The 21,214-nt window shown below is 37.5% G+C and overlaps 1 protein-coding gene across 1 annotated transcript; it reads right to left on the bottom strand.

The window, feature by feature from the left end:
* Window positions 1–1,138: 1,138 nt before the first annotated feature.
* LOC129237882 (uncharacterized) lies at window positions 1,139–6,772 on the bottom strand. Its single transcript, XM_054872852.1, has 3 exons — window positions 6,456–6,772; window positions 1,928–2,109; window positions 1,139–1,782 (listed from the first exon to the last, which is right to left on the bottom strand). The coding sequence occupies exons 1-3, from the start codon at window positions 6,770–6,772 to the stop codon at window positions 1,139–1,141; spliced, it is 1,143 nt and encodes a 380-aa protein (XP_054728827.1).
* Between the last annotated feature and the right edge of the window lie 14,442 nt (window positions 6,773–21,214).

The raw sequence follows: 21,214 nt of genomic DNA, 5'->3' as shown, positions 1-21,214 counted from the left end.
CCGGGTCTTATAAGTTTTTTTAGACATGGATGTCGGTACAAAAGCTAACTTATTTTTTAAAACGATTTCTGCGATTTGCATTAACTTTTTCTCATTTATTTATAATTATATAAAAAAAATGTTTTTCACTGCTTCTGTGATTTTATTGATACTGTGATCTATGCTGAAGAAAATAAGCCAAACCGGATTGAAAAATATTTATATTTAAAAAAGGGTTTAGAAGTTTAAACTTTAACTGCTGTTTTCTCGAAAACCTGTTTTCGCACGTAAGGTACCTTTTCGTAGACCAGGTCACATAAATAATATATATATATATATATATATATATATATATATATATATTCCGTATGGCCAAACACTAAACTGAGAAATCTACTGTCAACAGCTGGTCCGATTGAAGCCAGCGATTGACCCGAACTGGCCAACAGAAGAGGTATTGTTTTTCATCAGGACAATGTAAGGCCACACACTTCTGTAGTGACTCGCTAAAAACTCCGGAAGCACCAAGCGATTACCACCTTTTCCTCTTATTGCTCAACTTCCTGAATGATAAGAATCTGGTAAGAAGTGAAGATTCTGAAAATCGATTACCAGAGTTTTCCGCCAATAAAGACCAAGAGTTGTACGAGAGAGACGTTATGAAGCTACCTTTAAAGTATACAACAAAATGGTGCATTTTTGACCCAAATCAGACAATCCAAACCTTCTTAAATAAAGTTTTGAATTTGTCGCATAAGTAATGGATTTCTTTTTTCCCAACTTGCTATTGGGGCTTAGTAAAGCTAAGAAGTATTAACCGTACAAGTGAGACTAAAAAAAAATGTGTTAAAAAAGAATTGTTTGCAAACAGAAAAAATAAAATTAACATTTTGTCAGTTCAACAATTGGCTCTATAAAGTTCATTGAGAACCAGCATGCGCAACCTTCCGTATTTTCTGAACCGTGATAGTGAACTTCATTTATTCATGAGCTTATTTTGTATTTAACATTTTTAATGCTTAATAAACTTCTATCTAAATATAAACATGAAAAAAGTACTTAAACACTACTTAGGTACAACATTCACTTATTTTATGTCTTCAAAGAAAAAAAAAAGCAACCAAACAAACAGGCACAACTTTGAAGGCACCAAATTTTCTCACACCCTCAAATCGACTACTTTCCAGCCATTGTATTCTTGATTTGTTGTCTTGAATTCCTCATTCCTCACCTCACCTTCATCGTCGTCATAGGCGCTCGGCCCTAGCTTTCCACTCACAGAGCGCGGCTTGCCATTTCTGTTGTGCATCATAGCAACTTGCTTTTCATATTCGTAGAAGCGATCAGGCGCCGGTGTTGTGGTTATCACTGTGGCACGCGTTGCATACTCACGAGGTTTCTCGAAATTTACTTTGCGATCATTGCGTTTATAGGGTGAATTGTGATGCAATTCATCGCCGCCGTAATGATGCAAAACGCCCGCCTTGCCCGGCACGTAACCGTCGCCAGCATCGAGTGCATGTGCGTGTGGATTGAATATGGGTGGACCTAGCGGAATACCATTACCACCACCACCGAATAATCCAAAGCCACCAAATCCGCCAGCACCAGCGCCGGCACTCAATGCAGTTAAAGCGCCACCAACGCCTAAAAAGCTGCTCAAGTAAATCGCCAATTTGACTAAAAAAAGCGACTTCTTCAGTAGCAAACAAATACCGGCGAACAGAAGTGGCACCAGTGCAACCAAGTTGAATTTAAAGCCAAGTAGAAATGGCAGCAAGTATTGTTTGGTTAAGAGGCGAGCTTTTTGTTATGTGTTTTGCGATGAGCGTGTGATGTTTGTTCATTTCGTTGAGCGCGCGTGTGCGAATGGGAAATATAAAGAAAATGATTTGTTAAAAGCATAAGCCCAAGTTTACATTGAATTCATTTTCCAAGCTCAACTTACCAGTGGATGGTTCTTCATAGCCAAAGTGTCGCTCAACAACGGCCGAATCAAGCACAAATTGCGCTACGCTATTAGCGTCGGTGGTAGGGCCGATCTTAAACACCAAGCCTGGATATATGGCATCCATGTGCCACTCAAGTCCACGTTGACCCATGACTGCGCCTGCATTTTCCAAAATACCTCTGTAATGGGGAAAAATGAATAAATGTAAAAAAATACATAAATAAAATTAATAAATAAATAAAAAATAAAATAAATTTTTTTTTTCATTTGTTTCTAAATTCTGTAGCAAACGGGAGAAAAGTCAGCAAAGGTTTTGTTTGTTAAATTTACTTAATTGGGATAAGTGCAAAAAAAAATTATATATAATATATAAAATAATTTTTTTTTCAATAAAATGAAATTTTTTTTTAATTTCTTTCGAAATTCTGTAGCAAAAGGAGAAGTGCTAGCAAAGGTTTTGTTTGTTAAATTTACTTAATTGGGAGGTTTTAAATTTAACGCTTTTTTTGCATCAGATTGGTTCCAGTTTTTGTTGCAATTATTTGTAAAAATTTGCCTTGGGGCCACTGCGAGCTCATTTAGAAACAGCCTTACATACTCGGGTATACATACAATTTGGGTATAGGTTCCACAACTTTAAAAAATCGTGTAAGATGAAAAAACTCAAAAAGCGTGCAAAACAAGTAATAATGAAAAAATAGTTCATTTTTGTTTAAAAAAAATTTAAAATTTGTGTACAATGAAAATTCAATCCATTTGTAGAAAACACACAGAAATTCAAATTGAGGTTACGAAAAAATACCAATTGTGCAACTTGATAACAAGCGCGTACTTTTATTACGGACTGGAACCCGAAGAATATAAACATAGCAGAAAAGAACTGAGGCAAGCTATAAGCCAAAGCAAAAAAGTCAAATGGGTAGAGCTAAGAAACGACTTAAACAGTAGCCCATTGAGGATGGGTTACAAAATTTGTAAATTCCCGACACACTCTTCCCAACACACTCTGTTGAGAGGGATGAACTCAAGTATGAAGCAGCGAAACCTGTCCCATTCACAGAAGAAGAACTACTGGATGCTGCAAAAGCAGTGAAATGCAACAAAGCACCAGGAGCTGATAGCATAGCTGCGTAAATATTGAGAGTATTGGCAATCGATCGCCCTGTTCTGCTGATAAACACGTACAATGCATGTCTGAAAGAATTAATTTTTCCAGAAATATTTAAAAATAAAAACCAGTACTAATTAATGAGGGAAATAGAGGCCCAACATTAGAGCTCGCTTTGTACGCTGGATAGCGCAGGAAAACTGTTTGGAAAACTGATAAAGCGTAGGCTTAGCGAAACAGTAGAGAATAAAGGTGCTCTATCTGATAGGCAGCATTGTTTTTGAACTGGCAGGTCTACCTTAGGAGCCATCCAAGACGTAATTGCTAGCGTTGAATATGCTCAACCAGGTAATCAATACTCCAAACGATTATTAGCCACACCGGACAATAGAAAAGCGTTCAACAGTTTAAGGTGGGGCGACGTAATTGAGGCCTTAAAATTCAAAATACCAAGATTACTCGCAGCTGCGTGCTCTTATACGAAACACGCGAAGGATACAAGACGAAAAAATTACAGCACGTGCGGCTCAAGGGTGGGGCCTCGGATCTGATCTTTGAAATATAAGCTACGATGAAATGCTTCGGAAAGAGATGCCTGAGGATGTGCATCTAGTAGGATACGCAGACCACATTGCCGCTGTAATAATCGATCGAAACACTGACCAAGCCAAAAAGAAGTTAAGTCAGGTGATGATCCGAGTACAGGCATGGCAAGAGGACTATGTATGAAAACTGGCCACAGAGAAAAGAGAGCTAATCCTTCTAACCAACAGATGTGCCCCATCAGAAGTGGATATGCCAGTACTCAGTGCCACTTTATCGACAAAAGAGTAGTCAAATATCTAATAGCGCAAGATTAACTTACTGAACGCACATAAACCATGCTGCCACAAGAGTCGACAAGTAAGTAAGGTTAAGTAAGCTCATGGCAAATCTTGGAGATCCAACTCAGAGCAAGCGAAAACTTTTAAGGGATACGACGAACTCGATTCTTCTATATACATATATATATATTATATATATATATTTGGCGCGTACACCCTTTTTGGATGTTTGGCCGAGCTCCTCCTGCTATTTGTGGCGTGCATCTTGATGTTGTTCCACAATGGAGGGGCCTACAGTTTCAAGCCGACTCCGAACGGCAGATATTTTGTATTTCATGCTAGAAATACATGCGGAGGTTTGCCATTGCCTGCTGAGAGGCGACTGCTATTAGATTCGAACCTAAGTTCTCTCTGAATTCCAAATGGTAGTCTCGCACCAACCCATTTGTCTATGGCGGCCTTCGATTTCTCTTTACGGATGCGAAATATGGCCAAATTCGGCGAAGTTGGAATTCCGACAAAAACTTAACAATCTGTAAAACGCACCTGCGCTCTCAGAGTGGCTTCCTCAGACAGAACAGTATTAGAAGCAGCGGTTTTAGTCATCAGCAGAACATACCTATAGACCTTCTAGCACAAGAGCGCAAAACGGAAATGGGAGGCAAAAATCTCAGTAATTCAAGGACCACTCTTCTCCGACAGTAGAATTAAAACGCGCACACTTTGGCAGGCAAGATGGAACTCTGAACGGTGCGGCAGATGGGCAGCGAGACTAATACCCGATTTAAAAAAGAGGATAGAAAGAAAGTACAGTGAAGTTAGCTATTACTTCACACAGTTTTTGTACGGACACAGGTCATTTCGCAAATATTTGTGGTGTATGGGAAAGGTAGACCTAACAAATTGTATTTATGGAGATACTGAACACGATTATGTGGAACACACCTTCTTCAAATGCGAGAGGTGGAACACAGAGGGAGCAGATATTGGCATATGTACACGTGAAGCAGTAACCGAGGAAATGATGAAAGGCGAAGAAAAATGGAATGCCGTCGCAAATTTCATTGAGATTATTATCCGAGAAAAGAGGCCTCTACCTCGCAGTAATGCGGAAGCAGCCCCGGGGTTGTGTAATGGAACCACCACACACGTAGAAAAGACGGTTACTAAATGGTGTGAAGGTATTTTTAACCCAACTTCTCCGCAAAACAAAAAAAACAAAATTACGGGCTGGACCAAAAATGCTATCATCAGCAGATATATCAGTTATATCTAGCCCATCGGTCGGGTTTTATTCAAATTATTAAGGCTTTCCGTTTCCGTTTCTTGCTTTCTCAAGTTGTTTATACAAGGTGGCGTAAAATTTAGCACCCTATTCAAAAATTTACAATTTTTGCAAATGACGTCGTACGTCTTATTTGACGATTGTCAGTTGAACAGTTGGAGTGCACAAACAGATAAACAATGGAGCGCGTAAAGATTATATAAAGATTTCCATCGTTCAAAATTTTTATTTTTATCCAGTAAAAAAATAAAAAAAAAACCATAATTGAATGATTAATTTTGCGCTACCCTGTACAATACTTACTATCCAGCTACAAGCGACCTAAAGACATGTTGAAATTTTAATGGACAGTCGGACTTGATTAGTTCTAAAATGTTCTTATTGCATCGGTTTCGAAGGAACGTCGTATGTTTGTGTCTTTATTTAATCTTACCATCAAAATTTTAAATTAAAATGAGCGATTCCTTTAAGATTTAGAAACACATTTTTGGCTTTGAGATTCGTGGAAGAACGAAAATTTCGAGAAAAAAATGTATTAGTGAACCGTGTGATTTCAAAATCAGCCGTCAGCCAAGCGGCAATAAGGGACCTCGGGCCAGTGATGGTGCATTCGAAACTGGTCAGGGAATGCCTGGTTTCACGTTCGATTGCATCCGAGTTCTTTGACATAAAGCGGGACACTGTGAGATGGATGAGCTGGCCAGAGAAGGGGCATATGAGGTAATTTCCCCGCGAAAAGAGAGGATTGGGATCCCCTTGGCCAAGTGAGGACTGGAAGCGCTCGAGGTTGACAAATTCTTGTCTTCTGAGGTTGACAAATTCTACGCTCTCGAACTTCGTGGGTGTTCTCACAGTACAACATCGGCGAGGTGTGCATGCTGTGAGACTTGGAATTACCGCGAATCCTCTTTGCGGCACCTGCATAGAGGATGAGTTGGAATTATCTCAACACCTTCTCTCGCGGTACTAAGATTTAGGCATCTTGGCTCTTACTTCTTTGCTACGCCTGCTCATATAGCCGGCCTTGATATTAAAAATCTGATGAGCCTCATCAGCAACATAAAGCAGTGAACGCAACCGCAAAACAGTCATCGTTCATAATCCACATACAAGCTTCGTATACTAAATCCATCCTACTAATTTCGACGATTAGTTAATAATGATTATTATTAAATATAGTGGGGGTTTTCTTATAATAGTCTGCGTATAAACTTTTTGACATTCGCACATTGAGTTCACTTTGTGAGCGTTCTTACACCTTTAAGTATTTGCGTTTTTCAAAAATGCACCATCTAATTTTGATTTCACCTAAAATCGACTGGATCTGTGTCCAAAAAATTCACCAATGAACGCCCAGCGATTTTATCATCCTTTGTAGAAACCAAATCGGCGAAGAGTGTATAATTATCCTGCTCATCGAAGCGCTGTATGAAATTTATGGCTGTTCGGCCGACACACTCGCGTAAACTCGGATGCTGTGACTTACGCATACAATAACGAAACTGATCGATATCGCGCGCTGAATTATCCACATTGGTGACGGCTTGAACGAAAGCAAAGCACAAAATCAAAGCTAATTTGCTAGGCAGACTGAAAAGGTGGAAATAGCTGCTTGAATAAGGCATTTTCCATGCGATTTAAAATTTGCCACGTGCCGAATTTTATTTTCTTGGTTTTGTTTTTCCTTTTTGCGAATATCTTTATTGTCCCGAGGTGTAGGCGTTGGAAGGTTTGGCGGTCAACTGAACTGGTCAGCTTGTGGGTTAGACAACTTTATAGGCGCCGTCAGATGGCCTAAGGCATGGCTGTTGTAAAATACTTACAATGTACAAACAGGCAAACACACAAGCGCTTATTTACAAGCAATGCACACCCACACACTCTCCCACGCATAAGAGTTGCTGAAAATATGTAACTCGACCGAAAAATCACCGGTGTGCTGGGGTCGTCTGTACAAAAATCGACACGCACATACTTACACAAGCAAAACCTTATACAGATCACCTTTGGATTTTCGCACATTAAAGCGGCATCAGCCATAAAGCCGAATTGTGAAGAAACAAAGGAAAATGTCGAATAAAGCCAAAAGTTTGCGTTTACTACTGGCCGCAAGTGAATGAAGCAGCTTCGTTGCCGGTCACCTGCTGTACCTTAGCTTGGCGCAAGCACCCACTTGCCGCACGCCACGGCCATGGCCAGTGCACGCCGTCAGCGTCTAATAAACTTACCTGCATTTCATTTTGTTTGTGTATTTTCGGATTTTCGCAGATTTTCGCACCCGTCCGCTCCATTATATAATTCTGTTTTAGCGCTGGCATATAAAAAATTATGTATGTTTGTGTGTTACTGTGCTTGGCTGGCCGATCTGTTATGCATTCAGCGCAGATTTTCAGCCAATGATAAACGGAAATAGCAAAGTTATGAAATTTGCGCAGCTGTTAGCGATGTGTGACTTTAAAAGTCGCAAGAGTGAATGCCTTGTAAATAAATACACACACACATAACATATTATATATGTATATAGACCCATCCATATACAAATGTCGTATAAACTTCTGGATGCATGGCGATATTTGGAGCATGGAAGTTAAGCGTTTTTCTTCAGTTGGTATATTTTTAATGAGGTATTTTTATTTTCCGTAAAATTGCACGAAGGCATAAAAAAGTTGACAGTATTAAAAAAAAAACTTATAAATATTTATTAATTCCTCTTAAGATTAAGGCAGATTCCTATTAAAATCAATTTCAAGCAAATGGCAAATAGCTAAAAAAAATAAAATAAAATAAAATAAAAATAAAAAAATAGCTTTACTGAAAGAAAAATTAAATAAAATTTCATTCTACTTGAAAAACGGTAAAAATCGTGCAGCTGGTGGTGTTTGTGAAACTGCACATGAAACTTGGAGAAATCTCTGAAACTGAATCTGAAGAGCAAACTATTACCACATACAGTAGCTCCAAGCGAAACTCGTGCATTTCCGTAGATATTTGGTTTTACATTAAATAGGGGAGACTAGTATTGCAATAAAAAATTAATTGGAATCATTTAATTACTATACGGGGTAGTGCATTAAACGGCAAAAATAAAAACAGATTATTTAACAAGTGGCAATTTTTAATGTAAAAGCCAAACTCGTACACTGTTAATTTATCAGGCAACAGTGGTTGCAATCACACCTAAGTTCACGTGATTTTTAAAGTGGAGTTCGGAGAAGTCTTGACCATTAAACTTCTTTGTCATGCGTTGAATATTGTGCCATTTGTTTGTTGATAAAGGATAATAAAAAAGTGGAATGGGCAGACAAAGAGGACAAACCAGTGTTGAAGTGCGAAATATGTGAAATTGTAAATCGTAGCCGATCGACCGTACAGATTATCATAAAATGGTACAAAGAGGATAGAACTGTTAAAAATAGGTTAAAAGTTGCAAATAACAACTTTTTCTCTCCAAGTGATGAACAAGTCAAGTGACGGCAAATCAGAAAGCGCAAAATAACATCAAAGGCGTCATTAAAGACAGCTTTAAGTGTTGACTGGGAGAAAATTGCAGCTAATGAAACCATGGTATTGGTAAAAAGTATACATCGACCAGTTATTAAAGCTAAAGGCTGCCCATCAAAGTACTGAATACCCGTTTTTTTATTATTTGTTTAATAAAATATTCTTTATATGGTTTTGTATGAATAATACTTTTGCTTAACACTGTGCCCTTTTTCGTTATTGCCTTAAGTTCTCTTATGCCAGAAATGAATTTTAATGCTTTTGTTCAGTAAATATTGAATAAATATGTTACTTTTTACGAATATATTAAAATTTTGTTCTTTCGTACAATTCATTTTAAGTATCAGGTGTGCCTATTTATAAACTCTGGATGAACGAATAAATTGTGCGACCATTGTATGCTCCGCAAATACTCGACATGCGCTGTTCTGTGTGGAGTTCTTATGTTAATTATAAGTATTTTAAAAAGTAGTGAGCAACAGTGATTAAATTTGTTTAATGCAGAGCGATAGTAAATATTTCAGAGTTTTATGGCAAAAAATAGTACACCAATCCGTTGACCTATTTTTGATTTATTCCAGTTTTTAGCCACTTTTTGACTTATAGACATACTTCTTTTGTAAAACTATGGCACAGAAAACCGCTCATGAAAGATGAGCTTGAAAATACTAAAAAACCCTGTACAAACTTGAGCAATATTTTCATAGCTATTAACGTGCATATGTACATACTTTGGGATTTGACTTTATGAGATGTAGAGTCGCTAAAAAGCTTTACGTAAAACAAGATCTACATTAAGGGGGGACCCTCATTTAGACGGTCGAAAAATGCATAATTTTTGGGAATTTTTTTCTCAGGTAAAATAACTTCAAACGTTTTGTAATTCATAAAGTACTTTAATAAATGTCTTGACTGTCTACAAAAATTTTCGGAGAAGAAAAAAAACATTTTAAGTATGGAAATATACACCTCGTCCATGGCACCTCATTCTATCTGTGTACATTCTAGCGCTCTGAATTTTTTTCTGAAATAAAAAAACCAAATTTTTTTTAAAACTTTAGGATAATACCTTCGATGTGACATTTTGATTTAAAAAAAAAATGTCGAAATTGATATTTTTTACCCAGTTTTATGTTAAAAGTGATTTTTCATGCATAAAAATTGACTTTAAAATTACAAAAAAATATGAAAATCTTCTTTTTTAAAAAAACGCTTAATGTCACATTGAAAACAATTTAATTATCTTTAAAATGAGCTATTGTAAAGCCTGATTGGTTCAATACAGCGTTCTCAATTGTGTACACAAAATCGAAAAATGATGTTTCGAGAAAAACGCGTTTAAAGTTTTGGATACAGGCGATCAGGCCACCCGTCGCGTCCTTTTAAAAATTTTGTCACTCCTTCAAAAATACAGATATCGACTTGAAATTTTGAAAGTATATTCTTAAATAGTTGTAGAATAGATTAAAATTATTTCCAAAAAATCGATTTTTTTGACCCGATAAATGAGGGTCCCCCCTTAACCAATTTCATGTTACGCGTGCTTCTTGAGATCAGCCCAAAATTAACTACTCAAATGATATAATTTTTAATTAAACGGAAATGCTGCTGCTTAGCTAAATTATCAACGACAACAGTCAATTTTCCTTCATTGGTGCTTTCCATTGTCGTTGTTTTCTCCACTATTTTATACATCATTTCTATTTTTTGGGTTTGTTTTTTTTTTGTTGGTTTTTCCCTCACCTAATAGATGACCATTTTACCTGCTGCATGTAATCGCCTGATTTTAAGCCCAAACATAAACATCTTAATTTTCTCAAATATTTAACGTTTGATTTAACCTTACATCGTTAAGACCGCCTTTTGAGATTATTACCAAAGCATAACTAACATTGTTGTTGCTTGACATTGTGATAATCCACCTTTTAAGTGCATACATCCACGTTTCCATTAGCAGTCGCTGGACCTAATGATATCATTAAAACTTTGTATAAACTTCTACAAAGCAAACAACTCAAATTTTGCCTTTGATATTCTTTCGCCTTGATTAAGAGCATTAACATGTGACCCAAAAAGGTAGCACAGATTTATATTTAGCGAAGGAAATTTACACATTCTATTTTACGCACTGGGCTACCTTTAAATAAATTTACATACAGGGTACGTACGATATTTGAGGGCAACTTTAGAGTAAAATTCATTAGCTTGTGTTTTGAACAAAATTTAATGAAACTTGAGGAATTTTTAATAGAGCACTAATTTATTATATATCTAATGATTCAATAAAATCATTTAATAAAATTTCATTTATTCATATTGACCATAACGGTATTAATTGCGGCCTTCAGAGAAAAAATGGTATTACGAGGATGCCCATTGGTTTCACACCCAACTATGCTCCACACATTAAGGTCTGCGAAGTTAGGTGGCCATAAGTTCAGTGTTATGTTGTCATGGAAATTTTCGGCAATCTAATCGTGCGTCGCCATCGCTTCGTGTGTAGAAGCAGAGTTTTGTTGAAAGATAAAGGCTGATTTTTTAGCTATTATCTTTTTAAACAGTTGGTTTAAACAGCTGACGCACGTTTTGTGTTTTGTTTCACTGTCAAACATCTTCAGTTTGGTCTATTATTTAACCATGAATCGTCTTACAAATGAATAACCCTTGCAAATCATTGAATTTTAATATAAAAATTCGTGTTCTGTTAAGAAAGTTTAACGCGCGCTTCTTCCATTTTATGGTCAGTTTAATCGACCCACTGAAGCGGCTATTCGAGCTATTGTGACTAAATTTAGAACCAAATTTACACTATTGGACATCAAACCACCAACACGCTTACGTAGAGTGCGAACTGAAGAAAATATCGCAGTTGTATCGGCGAGTGTTAATGATGACCATCAATTATCAATTCGTCGCCGTTCGCAGCAATTGGGCCTTTGTTACTCAACAACGTGAAAAATTTTGCGGAAGGATTTAGGTGTGAAGTCTTTCAAAATACAGCTGGTGCAAGAATCGAAGCTGAACGACCTACCGCAACGCAGAATTTTTGGTGAATGAGCTCATGGAAAGTTGGCCGAAGATTCACTTTTTTATCGAAAAATTGTGTTCAGCGACGAAGCTCATTTTTGGATCAATGGGTACGTAAATAAGCAGAATTGTCGATTTTGGAGTGAAGATCAGTCAGAAGAAATGCAAGAATTGCATGTATCCAGAAAAGGTCACAGTTTGGTGCGGTTTATGGGCTGGAGGTATCATTGGACCGTACTTCTTCAAAGATGCTGCGAATCGGAACGTAAGTGTGAATGGTGAGCGCTACCGTGAAATGATATCCAACTTGTTTTTGCCCAAATGCAGGAGCTTGACTTGCATGACATGTGGTTTCAGCAAGACGGTGCCACATGCACGCACAGCACGCGTAACAATGGACTTGTTGAGAGGCGAGTTTGGTGAACATTTTATTTCACTTTCGGCACCTGTCAATTGGCCACCCAGATCGTGTGATCTAACGCCTTTAGGTTATTTTTTGTGGGGCTATGTTAAAGCTCATGTCTATTCAGACAAGCCTGCTTCAATTAAATTTATATGTGAGATACCGGCCGAAACATTGGAAAAATTATGCCAAAATTGGACTAAGCGGATGTAACATTTTAAGTGCAGTCGCGGTCAAAATTTGCATGAAATAATCTTCAAACATTAAATTATATGGACCGTATTCTCTATTTAAATAAAAATTTCATGCATTTTTCTGAATTTTACGTGTGTTTTTTTGAAAAAATGCCCTATAGCTCTTAAAAAATCACCCTTTATATGGGCAGTCATCGCGTACAGTATCAATCTAGGGTTACGCTACTGGCTCTGGAACCTCCATATATGTAGAGCAGAATTCACTCGAATTTCTCGAATAAAGAAGTGTGGTGGAATGACATGTCCTTTGTTGTTCACAAAAACTAAAACTATAACAATGGCTGGGAACTCCGTGTGCATGACAACAGGAATCTCTGTAGCATTAGAAAATAACCAGCTGTCATTTCCGCGGCCTTGATTCATTTTGTTTTTCGTCCGAAAAAAACCTTAATATTTTAAGCGCTTCAGGCTGTTTAATTTTGTTTAGAAGGCGTTTTTACTTCTGCAGTGCCTTGACAAGACACCTAAGGCCTTATTTTGGAACTGTTGGATTTGGTTTTTCGTACTTTGACTGGCGCATCCCCATAGCTGCGCACCATAACTCATACGAGTCTTAGAATCTGCTTGTATACTAACAGTTTATTTTCTGTAGTTAGCGCTGATCTGCTACCCATGAGCTATTGTGTGATTTTGAGTTTGATGTCTAATTCTTCCCTCTTTTTCTTAACATGGTCTTTTTTTTGAGACAGACTTGCAAGTGCAGCACTCAGACACAATTGGGATGATACTAGAAGACCGGTCCTAGGTCTGCTCAAACTCGGGTCATTTAATAACGTGGCCCTTTTCAACGCGCTAAAGCCCCATAGTCGGCTCCTAAAGGCTATTGCACTCATAGTCCTTCGCGTTGGCTTCAGGACCGAAGGCAATAACCTGACGCATCAATCGACTTTTGCAGTATTTGGTTTCTGCATCCATCAGCTGATGGTCAGGCTCCAGTTTACCGATCACAGCCACAGGTCGTGGGCCAGTAGCCTTCACGGAATAGGACGGCTTGGCTCGGGGAAGATCCAGCTCCCCGTTCTCCACAGACAAAAATTTTCGCCGGCCAGACATCTGTGCTGGACCTTTTGTCGAGGCGCCGATAAAGACTTGACTTAGCTGAACCTTTTCCCGCCACATTAACTTGCGCTAAAACCACCCTCGTACCTTGGAGGGTCATGGCTTGGCCATTAGCGGCAACTGCAGGGCAGTTAGGTATACTGCTTTCAGCCACCGCCTTTCTCTCCTCGAGAGCGAGACTGTTTGGGAGCGCCCGTGCCCGCCGAGGAGTCGGTAGCTTCCATGAGTGTCACTTCTGCCGACCGAGGTCTTTTGGAAGACACAAACACAGAAGGGTAGGCAGAGCTACATTAGAATTTCTCCCGCATGAGCCTTGCCCGCCGCTTTCTTCTTTCCGTCCTTGCCACTTTCTTCGATTTCCTGGCTTCTTTGGAAAGTCGTGCCGCTACTGCAGGAACCTTACAACACAGGCCATCCGAATCGTTGGCCATATATGTATAGTGGTGTATATGGTATTTTAGTGTTTGTGAAACCTAGTTTAATTTTCCATGTCTTAGTCCACTGGCAGACCTTATTTAAAGCAGTTTGTAATGTGACTGTCGATTCGCTTTCAGTTTCACCAATTGTAATCAGCGCGATGTCATTTGTAAACGTAATTAAGATCAGACGGTGGGTCACGTGTGAAGATAGGGTACAGTAGAGGTTCAAAAATATTGCCTTGAGGTTAGATTGGCCCGGCTGGCTGAAACCATCACATAGTCCGTATGCTTCCTTGTAGTAGGTTTCTTGTAATAAGCCTGCGTCTTTTGCAAATCTAAGTAAGCTCTGAAGCTCTAGCCCCGAGAGACATTCTAACCTCTCATATTGTAAAGCTCCTGAACATTTCATTTGGGTTCTAGCTAATGCAGGTCAAGAACATAGAAGATGTTCAGGAGTTTACCTTTCTTCTAGTTAGTTCATTGCAAAGTGTACCTTGAGTTACTCCTGCCTTTGTTTGTCGTTTTTCTTATTTGACTCGAAAGTAGCGATCTGATAAGTACGACTCCAAGAATTCGTAGTATTGTTTATATATATATAATATATATAATATATAATTGGCGCGTACACCCTTTTTGGGTGTTTGGCCGAGCTCCTCCTCCTATTTGTGGTGTGCGTCTTGATGTTGTTCCACAAATGGAGGGACCTACAGTTTCAAGCCGACTCCGAACGGCAAATATTTTTATGAGGAGCTTTTTCATGGCAGAAATACACTCGGAGGTTTGCCATTGCCTGCCGAGGGGCGACCGCTATTAGAAAAAATCTTTTTCTCCATTTTGGTGTTTCACCGAGATTCGAACCTACGTTCTCTCTGCGAATTCCGTATAGTTTTTAGTATTGTTTAGGAAGTATTAATTTTCGTTTAACAAGCTCATCTGTGTGACAAACTTTATCCAATGTCTTTGCCTAATCGGGGAATGCGCCAGAGCATACTTTTTTGTTTTCGAGTTCCTTTTCTATTCCATGCGTGATCCCGTGTACCTGCTCGATTGCAGAATATTTATTTGGAAAACCAATTCCAGATTTTCATGGATAACTCTACGGATCATACCTTCAGAAGCCTTGAACTCCTTCGCATGAGCCCTCATTGATTCTGAAGGATCCTCGTCAATAATCGCTTGCATTTGTTGAATAAATTCTGCAGATCGGACAGTGTCAGAACTTTGCGCGTATTTCTTTTTTTGTGCGTTTTCCAACAGAGTCTGAATCGCCGCCCGATGCATCCAATTAACGGCAAACTTAATAAATGAACGAAAGGGGCTCTTTAGAAAGCCAGAGATTTCTAAATCGGTGTGATTTGCACTTGCAGCGACGAGAACTGCATGACTCTTCATTCCTTGAGTTAAGTTATAGTTTTCCATGAAAAGAGTTCTATTCATCTAGTCTCTCTGAAAAATAGCTAGAAGAAAAATACTGGCTTCAGAAAGTTATAGCCACATACAAGAGTTTTGTCAACTACTGTAAGCACCCTGTATGCATACACTTCGTAGGATGACGCATTCAAGTTTGTTACACTTAATTTTGGAAAATGTTGTAGGCATATTTTACATACGGGCATATTTTCCGCACATACATGTGTGTATTCCTGGTACATATTCGAGGAAACCTGCTTCTTGATTTCCTTTATAAATTTAATTGCTTAGTCATGCAGTCTTCGTCTTATTGGTTGGTTGGTTAAAGTGGTGATTCAATCAGAAGCCAACTAGCGCTTATGCACCATTTTTTTGCCAGATCCTCATTACCAACTTGTTTAACAGTTATTTACAGCATGACTATATCCAGTCTCTGCGGTTTAAGGACCTTATTAGGTTATTGACATCTAAGCCTGACAGTTGTTCGAGCCTTTCGAGCAGCAGTTTGCTCAAGGTTAACATTCTGTCCTTCAATAGGGCAGGGCATTTAAAAAGAAAATGCAAACTCGTTTCCTTTTTCTCTGGTTTTTTACAACTGTGACAGTATGTACCTATTATGAGGGATGCCCATTTTGGTTTCTTGTTCTCGGACATACCAAAATCCAGTTATGACTACAGTGAGCCTATCGTGAGAATCCGTTACTCCATTCATCCTGAGATGGAATGATAGTGGCAAAGTTTCTATTGAATGTTGCCGTCAGGATGATATAATCAGTCCTCTCCGAAGTTTACTGAGTTTGTTGCAATAAGAGACTGGCATGGCCACACGTTTTTTTGCTTCCAGCGACCCGTTTCATTTAACCTAAATGCCTTTGCCTTATACTCGTTTGTGTTTTTAAACTTTCGAGGCTTGGCGGTGTAAACACAGGTTAAAATCAATTCACATTTATTGCTCATCTATATTTATTTTGATGGAGTGAATAACAAGCGTAGATAGGAACTTTGCAATTTAGTTTTCATTGTCAGAAAAATTTTACTGGTTACCTAAAGAAATTGCAATAGAAATATTGATAACGTAATTTGAGTTTTAATCATTTGTATACTCAATAAATATTTTTAGTTTCGGCTTATCTACTTTTCCTCAGAAAAAGAGAAGGAGCATGTGGCAAACTAAATAAGAAAGAGTCAGCACTTAACATAAAACCGAAAATATTCAGCAAAAATTCAAATAAAGACGTTTAGTATTATGATCGGATTGAGATCATCAATAAAGAAAGTCCATCTTGCGTTCTTAAAGCAAATTTTAATTATTACATTGGGGCCTCACGACCATTAGGATGTGCGTAGATTCGACTCTCCTTGCATGAAACATGAAAACTATAATATATTTTCTTCTAATAGCGTCGCCCCTCATAACTATAATTTTCGCATAATCCAAATAAAATAATTGTACGAAGAAGCAAAGAAAAAACAGTAAATCAAATTATATTATCAGTATTTCTATATTTCCAATTCAGTACAAACATATTTTTACTGCAATTTTTTTCCAGTTATCAGTAAAAAATATTTTTACGGCAATTTTTTCCAGTAATCGGTTGAAGTCTAATGGTAATAAAAATTAAATTTCATTATAATTAAGCAAAATAAATTTTTTTGACAAAATGGCAGTTTCTCAAAAACAAAATTGATTTTTGACCAAAAAATTGTTTATAAAAAAAAAATATTTATCGGTGAGAAAAAATCTTCGATTAATTACTAAAAAATATATTTGAGTACCTCGTGCTAAAATTTGAGACTAATCAGTTTAGCCGTTTTTGAGCAATGTTGGAAAGACCAGTTTGAGAAAAACGCGCTGCCGCTCCGGCCTTGTTCTTTTAAGCACTCTGAAACGCCTTTTCAAACTTGCGGGTAACATCTTAAATATTTGTACATTAAGAAAAAAAAAATAAACAAAATCGATTTTTTGAAAATTTTAACTGTATATAACTCCTTAAGTGGAATATCACTTGGCTCTCTGCTATAATTTCAGTCTTCAGGCGCGCATTATTTGTTAAAAGACAGCCTGTGAAGATCGAAGCTGCACAACGATAACTGTACAAATTAAATGTTTGGTCCTCGAATAATACACTAAAATCCCGGCGGGCAATGAAAAAATTCTCATTAAATCTTAATAATATTTGGAGGCGGAAAAAAGCTGTAGTTTGCACCGTTTCGTGGAAAATTCACAAAGTGTGGAACCACAAATTTTAGGAGAAGCTCCCGCTAACCATCTATTGAAGATGTATCGCTACACTACTATTATTATTAATCCGGATATTCTCCATATTTTTTATCCTACCAAATGTTACAACCCGTCTTCTTGAAGTGAACCCATTTCATCAGTATCCATATATAAAATCTTCTTTCTTAAAATGAAATGTATTATACAGTTATATTTCCGGAGTTGAAATCTTTTCCCAAACGGAATGATGAGTTTGGAAGCTAAATTAAATATTTGTAATATGTATGTGTTCCGTTCGTGTTTAACGAAGATTCCGTGGTAAACGCAGAGTTTTCGAACAGTTGTTTCAAATATAGCATTCCTCTTACCTTAGCGTTGTGTTCCAAAAGCATGGTTTTGATATCGAAATGGATCCAATCACTCTCATGAATCATCTTTGAGTCGCGTTACACTCCTCTTTCATCAAGGCGCTGGAATAAATGAGTGAAATATCTGTTGATAAAAGTGAGTCATGTAGTCAGATATTAACGCCACGATGGGTTGAGTTATCAGGACTCGCTTTCTTATAGTTGATGACTCCAAACGATTGCTTGTTGTTTATCGCATGTAGAATGATGGCTCCTGTTCGTTGCTTGTTTGATGATATCGCCTGGATTTATTTATGCGGAAATAGGTATTTCGTTAAGAGACCTACTTTGCTCCAGTTTATTAAGTGGTAATTAATAAGCATGCAGGTTGGTTTGTATTTACAAAATTTACTTACAGTGACCCTTTTTTCCTATTTCGGCAACTTCTGCCTGGATGCAAATTATGCTATTGGAGTAGATTTACAATATATACATGTGATTTATATATCTAAGTATACATACATATTTATTACTATTTCAACTGTTAACACTATTTGTTAAGGAATTTATCACTGGCCAACAATTCTACGATTTACTTATTTTTGTATTATATTTAAGAAAGTTTGTGGTTATAAAAATTAAAAGAGATAATCGTTTGAAAAAATAGTCATTCAACTTTCTTACAGCAAACGCATAGCATTAAAACTTCTTTCTATGAACTTAATAAAAATACTTTAATATTTTATTCGATATGTTTGTTGGCAATGAAAATATTGCATGCTTTTAGGCTTTCGATTGTGGCTGACTTAAAATTGCACATCTCACCACTTGTGATATTAAAAGCCACTGTAAATGGCACTGAAGCTTTTACAACAATGGAAGTGCGAGACAATTTTATATTTTGTATAAATTTTATATTTTTTTTAATTTATGCAAATTTTACGTATCAAATGAAACTAAACAAATAACGCATTTTATTTGTAAATTTTTGTTTTTTACGAGAAGGAAGCCTTCACCCATTCAATCTTAGACTTTAACCCGAACTATATGTCCTGCCGCCTAAGTATCGATTCCGTCCCGGTTCTTTTGTTGAGAAAATCGTCTGGAGCCGGTTTCAGAACTACTCTCTATGTTAGTTATAGGCCCGCCACAATAAGCCCGTTGCGGCAACGAATTTGACTGACTACTAAATAAATTATGTGGTCTTGGCCGGCCAATTACTGTTCACATGCTGTCCGTCAAAAGTTGCATGTATTTTAATCTTCAAAGATACTATCATATTAGCTCTAAGTGATCTGTAAAAACTGTAATTATGTTTTAGACTTGGAATAAACGAAATACGAAATATATATAAGCCTAGAACTGGTCTTACAATATAAAATTTACATTCATGACATTTTTTTTACTTTTACAATTTGAAAACTTCCAAAAAAAAAAAAACATTGTCCTGCTCTGTTTCCTTTTTTATCGGAAGCAGAGCGATCTTGACCACGCATAGACCTTTTGGTTCCAGATGGCTGACCTTTACTAAGATTTAAAGTAGACTTCACGTAGGATGTCAACGCTTTTAGCAAACCTTAGCAGCGCAGGAGGATTTTTTAGGTTGGCGAATACGTTCATAGCGTTTTTACCGAAGATTTTTATTTAAACAAAAACAATAATTATATCAATAAGTCAATCAATTAACAACGGCGAGTGCTGTTTGCAACCTCTTCCCACCTCTCGACTTATTTGTTGATGCCATTCTGTCAAAAATCGCCTGGTCTGGTGTCAAAGATGTTGTTGAGTCAGTTTTTAAGGACCGCTTTGTTATTGAAGGTAGTTTAACTGGGAACGAAAAAGATGGTTATCGGTCAGTGCAAGATCTGGAGAATACGCCGAATGCTGAAGGACCTCCCATTCGAGCTCTGGAGATGCGGCTTTGACGACTTGTGCAACATGGTGTCTGGCATTGTTCTGAAGAAGTATGGTTTGACCATACCGATCAGGTTTTTTCAGTCGAATAGCCTCACTCACGCGTTGTAGCTGGGCAATGTTCAGCTCTTTGTTGACTGTGGCATTTTTTTCGAATATTCCCTAGTGTATCATGCCCTCGGAGTCCCACCAAACACATATCATCGTCTTCTTTGAATGAGGATCTTGACTCTCAGCTTTCGCGTATCTCCTGGAGCCACCCACTCCTTGCTTTGCTTCATATTGATGTATAGGCACGATTTCTCTTCTCCCGTGACGATTGACGGGAGGGCAGGTTATGACCGTCGGTTTCCCGATGGCGAGCGAGACGCTGAGAAGCAATTTGAAAGCGGGCTGCTTCGGCAGCTTTTTCACATGAAAAGCAAAGAAGTGCATGTATCGATAATGTAGATTTTTACCTGCTGGATATTCCATTTCTAAGCCTCAAAACTAACAAAAAGTTAAATAACTCAAAAATACAATTAACATTGTTTTGTAGGGCAGAAAGAGTTCCATCGAACAGCAAACAAATCATTGTAAAATAAAAGAAAATATAAAAACGCTGTCAACTTTTTCCCTAACCCAATACTAACTATTGAGTTATTTTCAGTTTTTATGTCGACTAAATCCGCGACTTTCCCAACAGCAAAAACTTCCGCTTGGGAAATATTGCTCTGGTGCTTGATTGGCTGCCTAATCCCCAGTTTTGAGCAGTAAATACCCGCTCCCACTCCATCCAAACTCTTAGAGCGGTCTGTGCAAATATGAAAAGTCCTACGGACAGACTTCATGCCCTTGTGCCATCCATCCTCTTCAATTTTAGTATGAAACCTTCTCTCTCCATTGAAGCGCGAAGTCATGTAGCGTGTGCAAGCTGCATTCCTTTTTCGTATTGGGCGAAACTTTAAATACAAGAAGTAATTTTAAGCTCTTTAGTAGCAAAAACTTCGAACCGCAGCACGTCACGTAGGGTATGGGTATAAAAATTTATAAATTTTGTATGAAAATTATAATACATTTGAAAGATTAAAACTGTTTTCATTTAAAACTCCTTTCGTAAACTTAAATAATTTATGGGTTATTGTTTAGAAAATGTAATAAGGAAGTTGGCTACTTACGAGTAATTGAGAGAATATGGATTTTTCATACAGACTACAAGGCAGTCATAGCTTGCTTTGTTGTGTAAAAAAGTTCCGAAACAAGCTTTTCCGAACATGTAAAGCACAACTTGGTTTTTTAGGTAATACTCCATGAAAAAAGACTTATGCGAAAATGAGCGGAAACTTTTTAATGCTGCTTTCTTATAATGCATTTCTGCTACCGGGAGAAAATTTAAGGGATGCCGCATCGACGCCTGTTGTTGTACACTTACAAATACTATAATTATGTTATGCATAAGTTTTTACAACGGTAAAGTCAATATTGCATATTCAAGATAATTTGAAAAAATTGTATGTAAAATACTAAATAATT

This window comes from Anastrepha obliqua, chromosome 1 (assembly GCF_027943255.1).
Source record: "Anastrepha obliqua isolate idAnaObli1 chromosome 1, idAnaObli1_1.0, whole genome shotgun sequence".
In the NCBI taxonomy this organism is placed as follows: Eukaryota; Metazoa; Arthropoda; class Insecta; order Diptera; family Tephritidae; genus Anastrepha; species Anastrepha obliqua.
The sequence above is the reverse complement of the archived record's forward strand: the minus strand, read 5'-3'. Positions and strand labels throughout refer to the sequence as shown.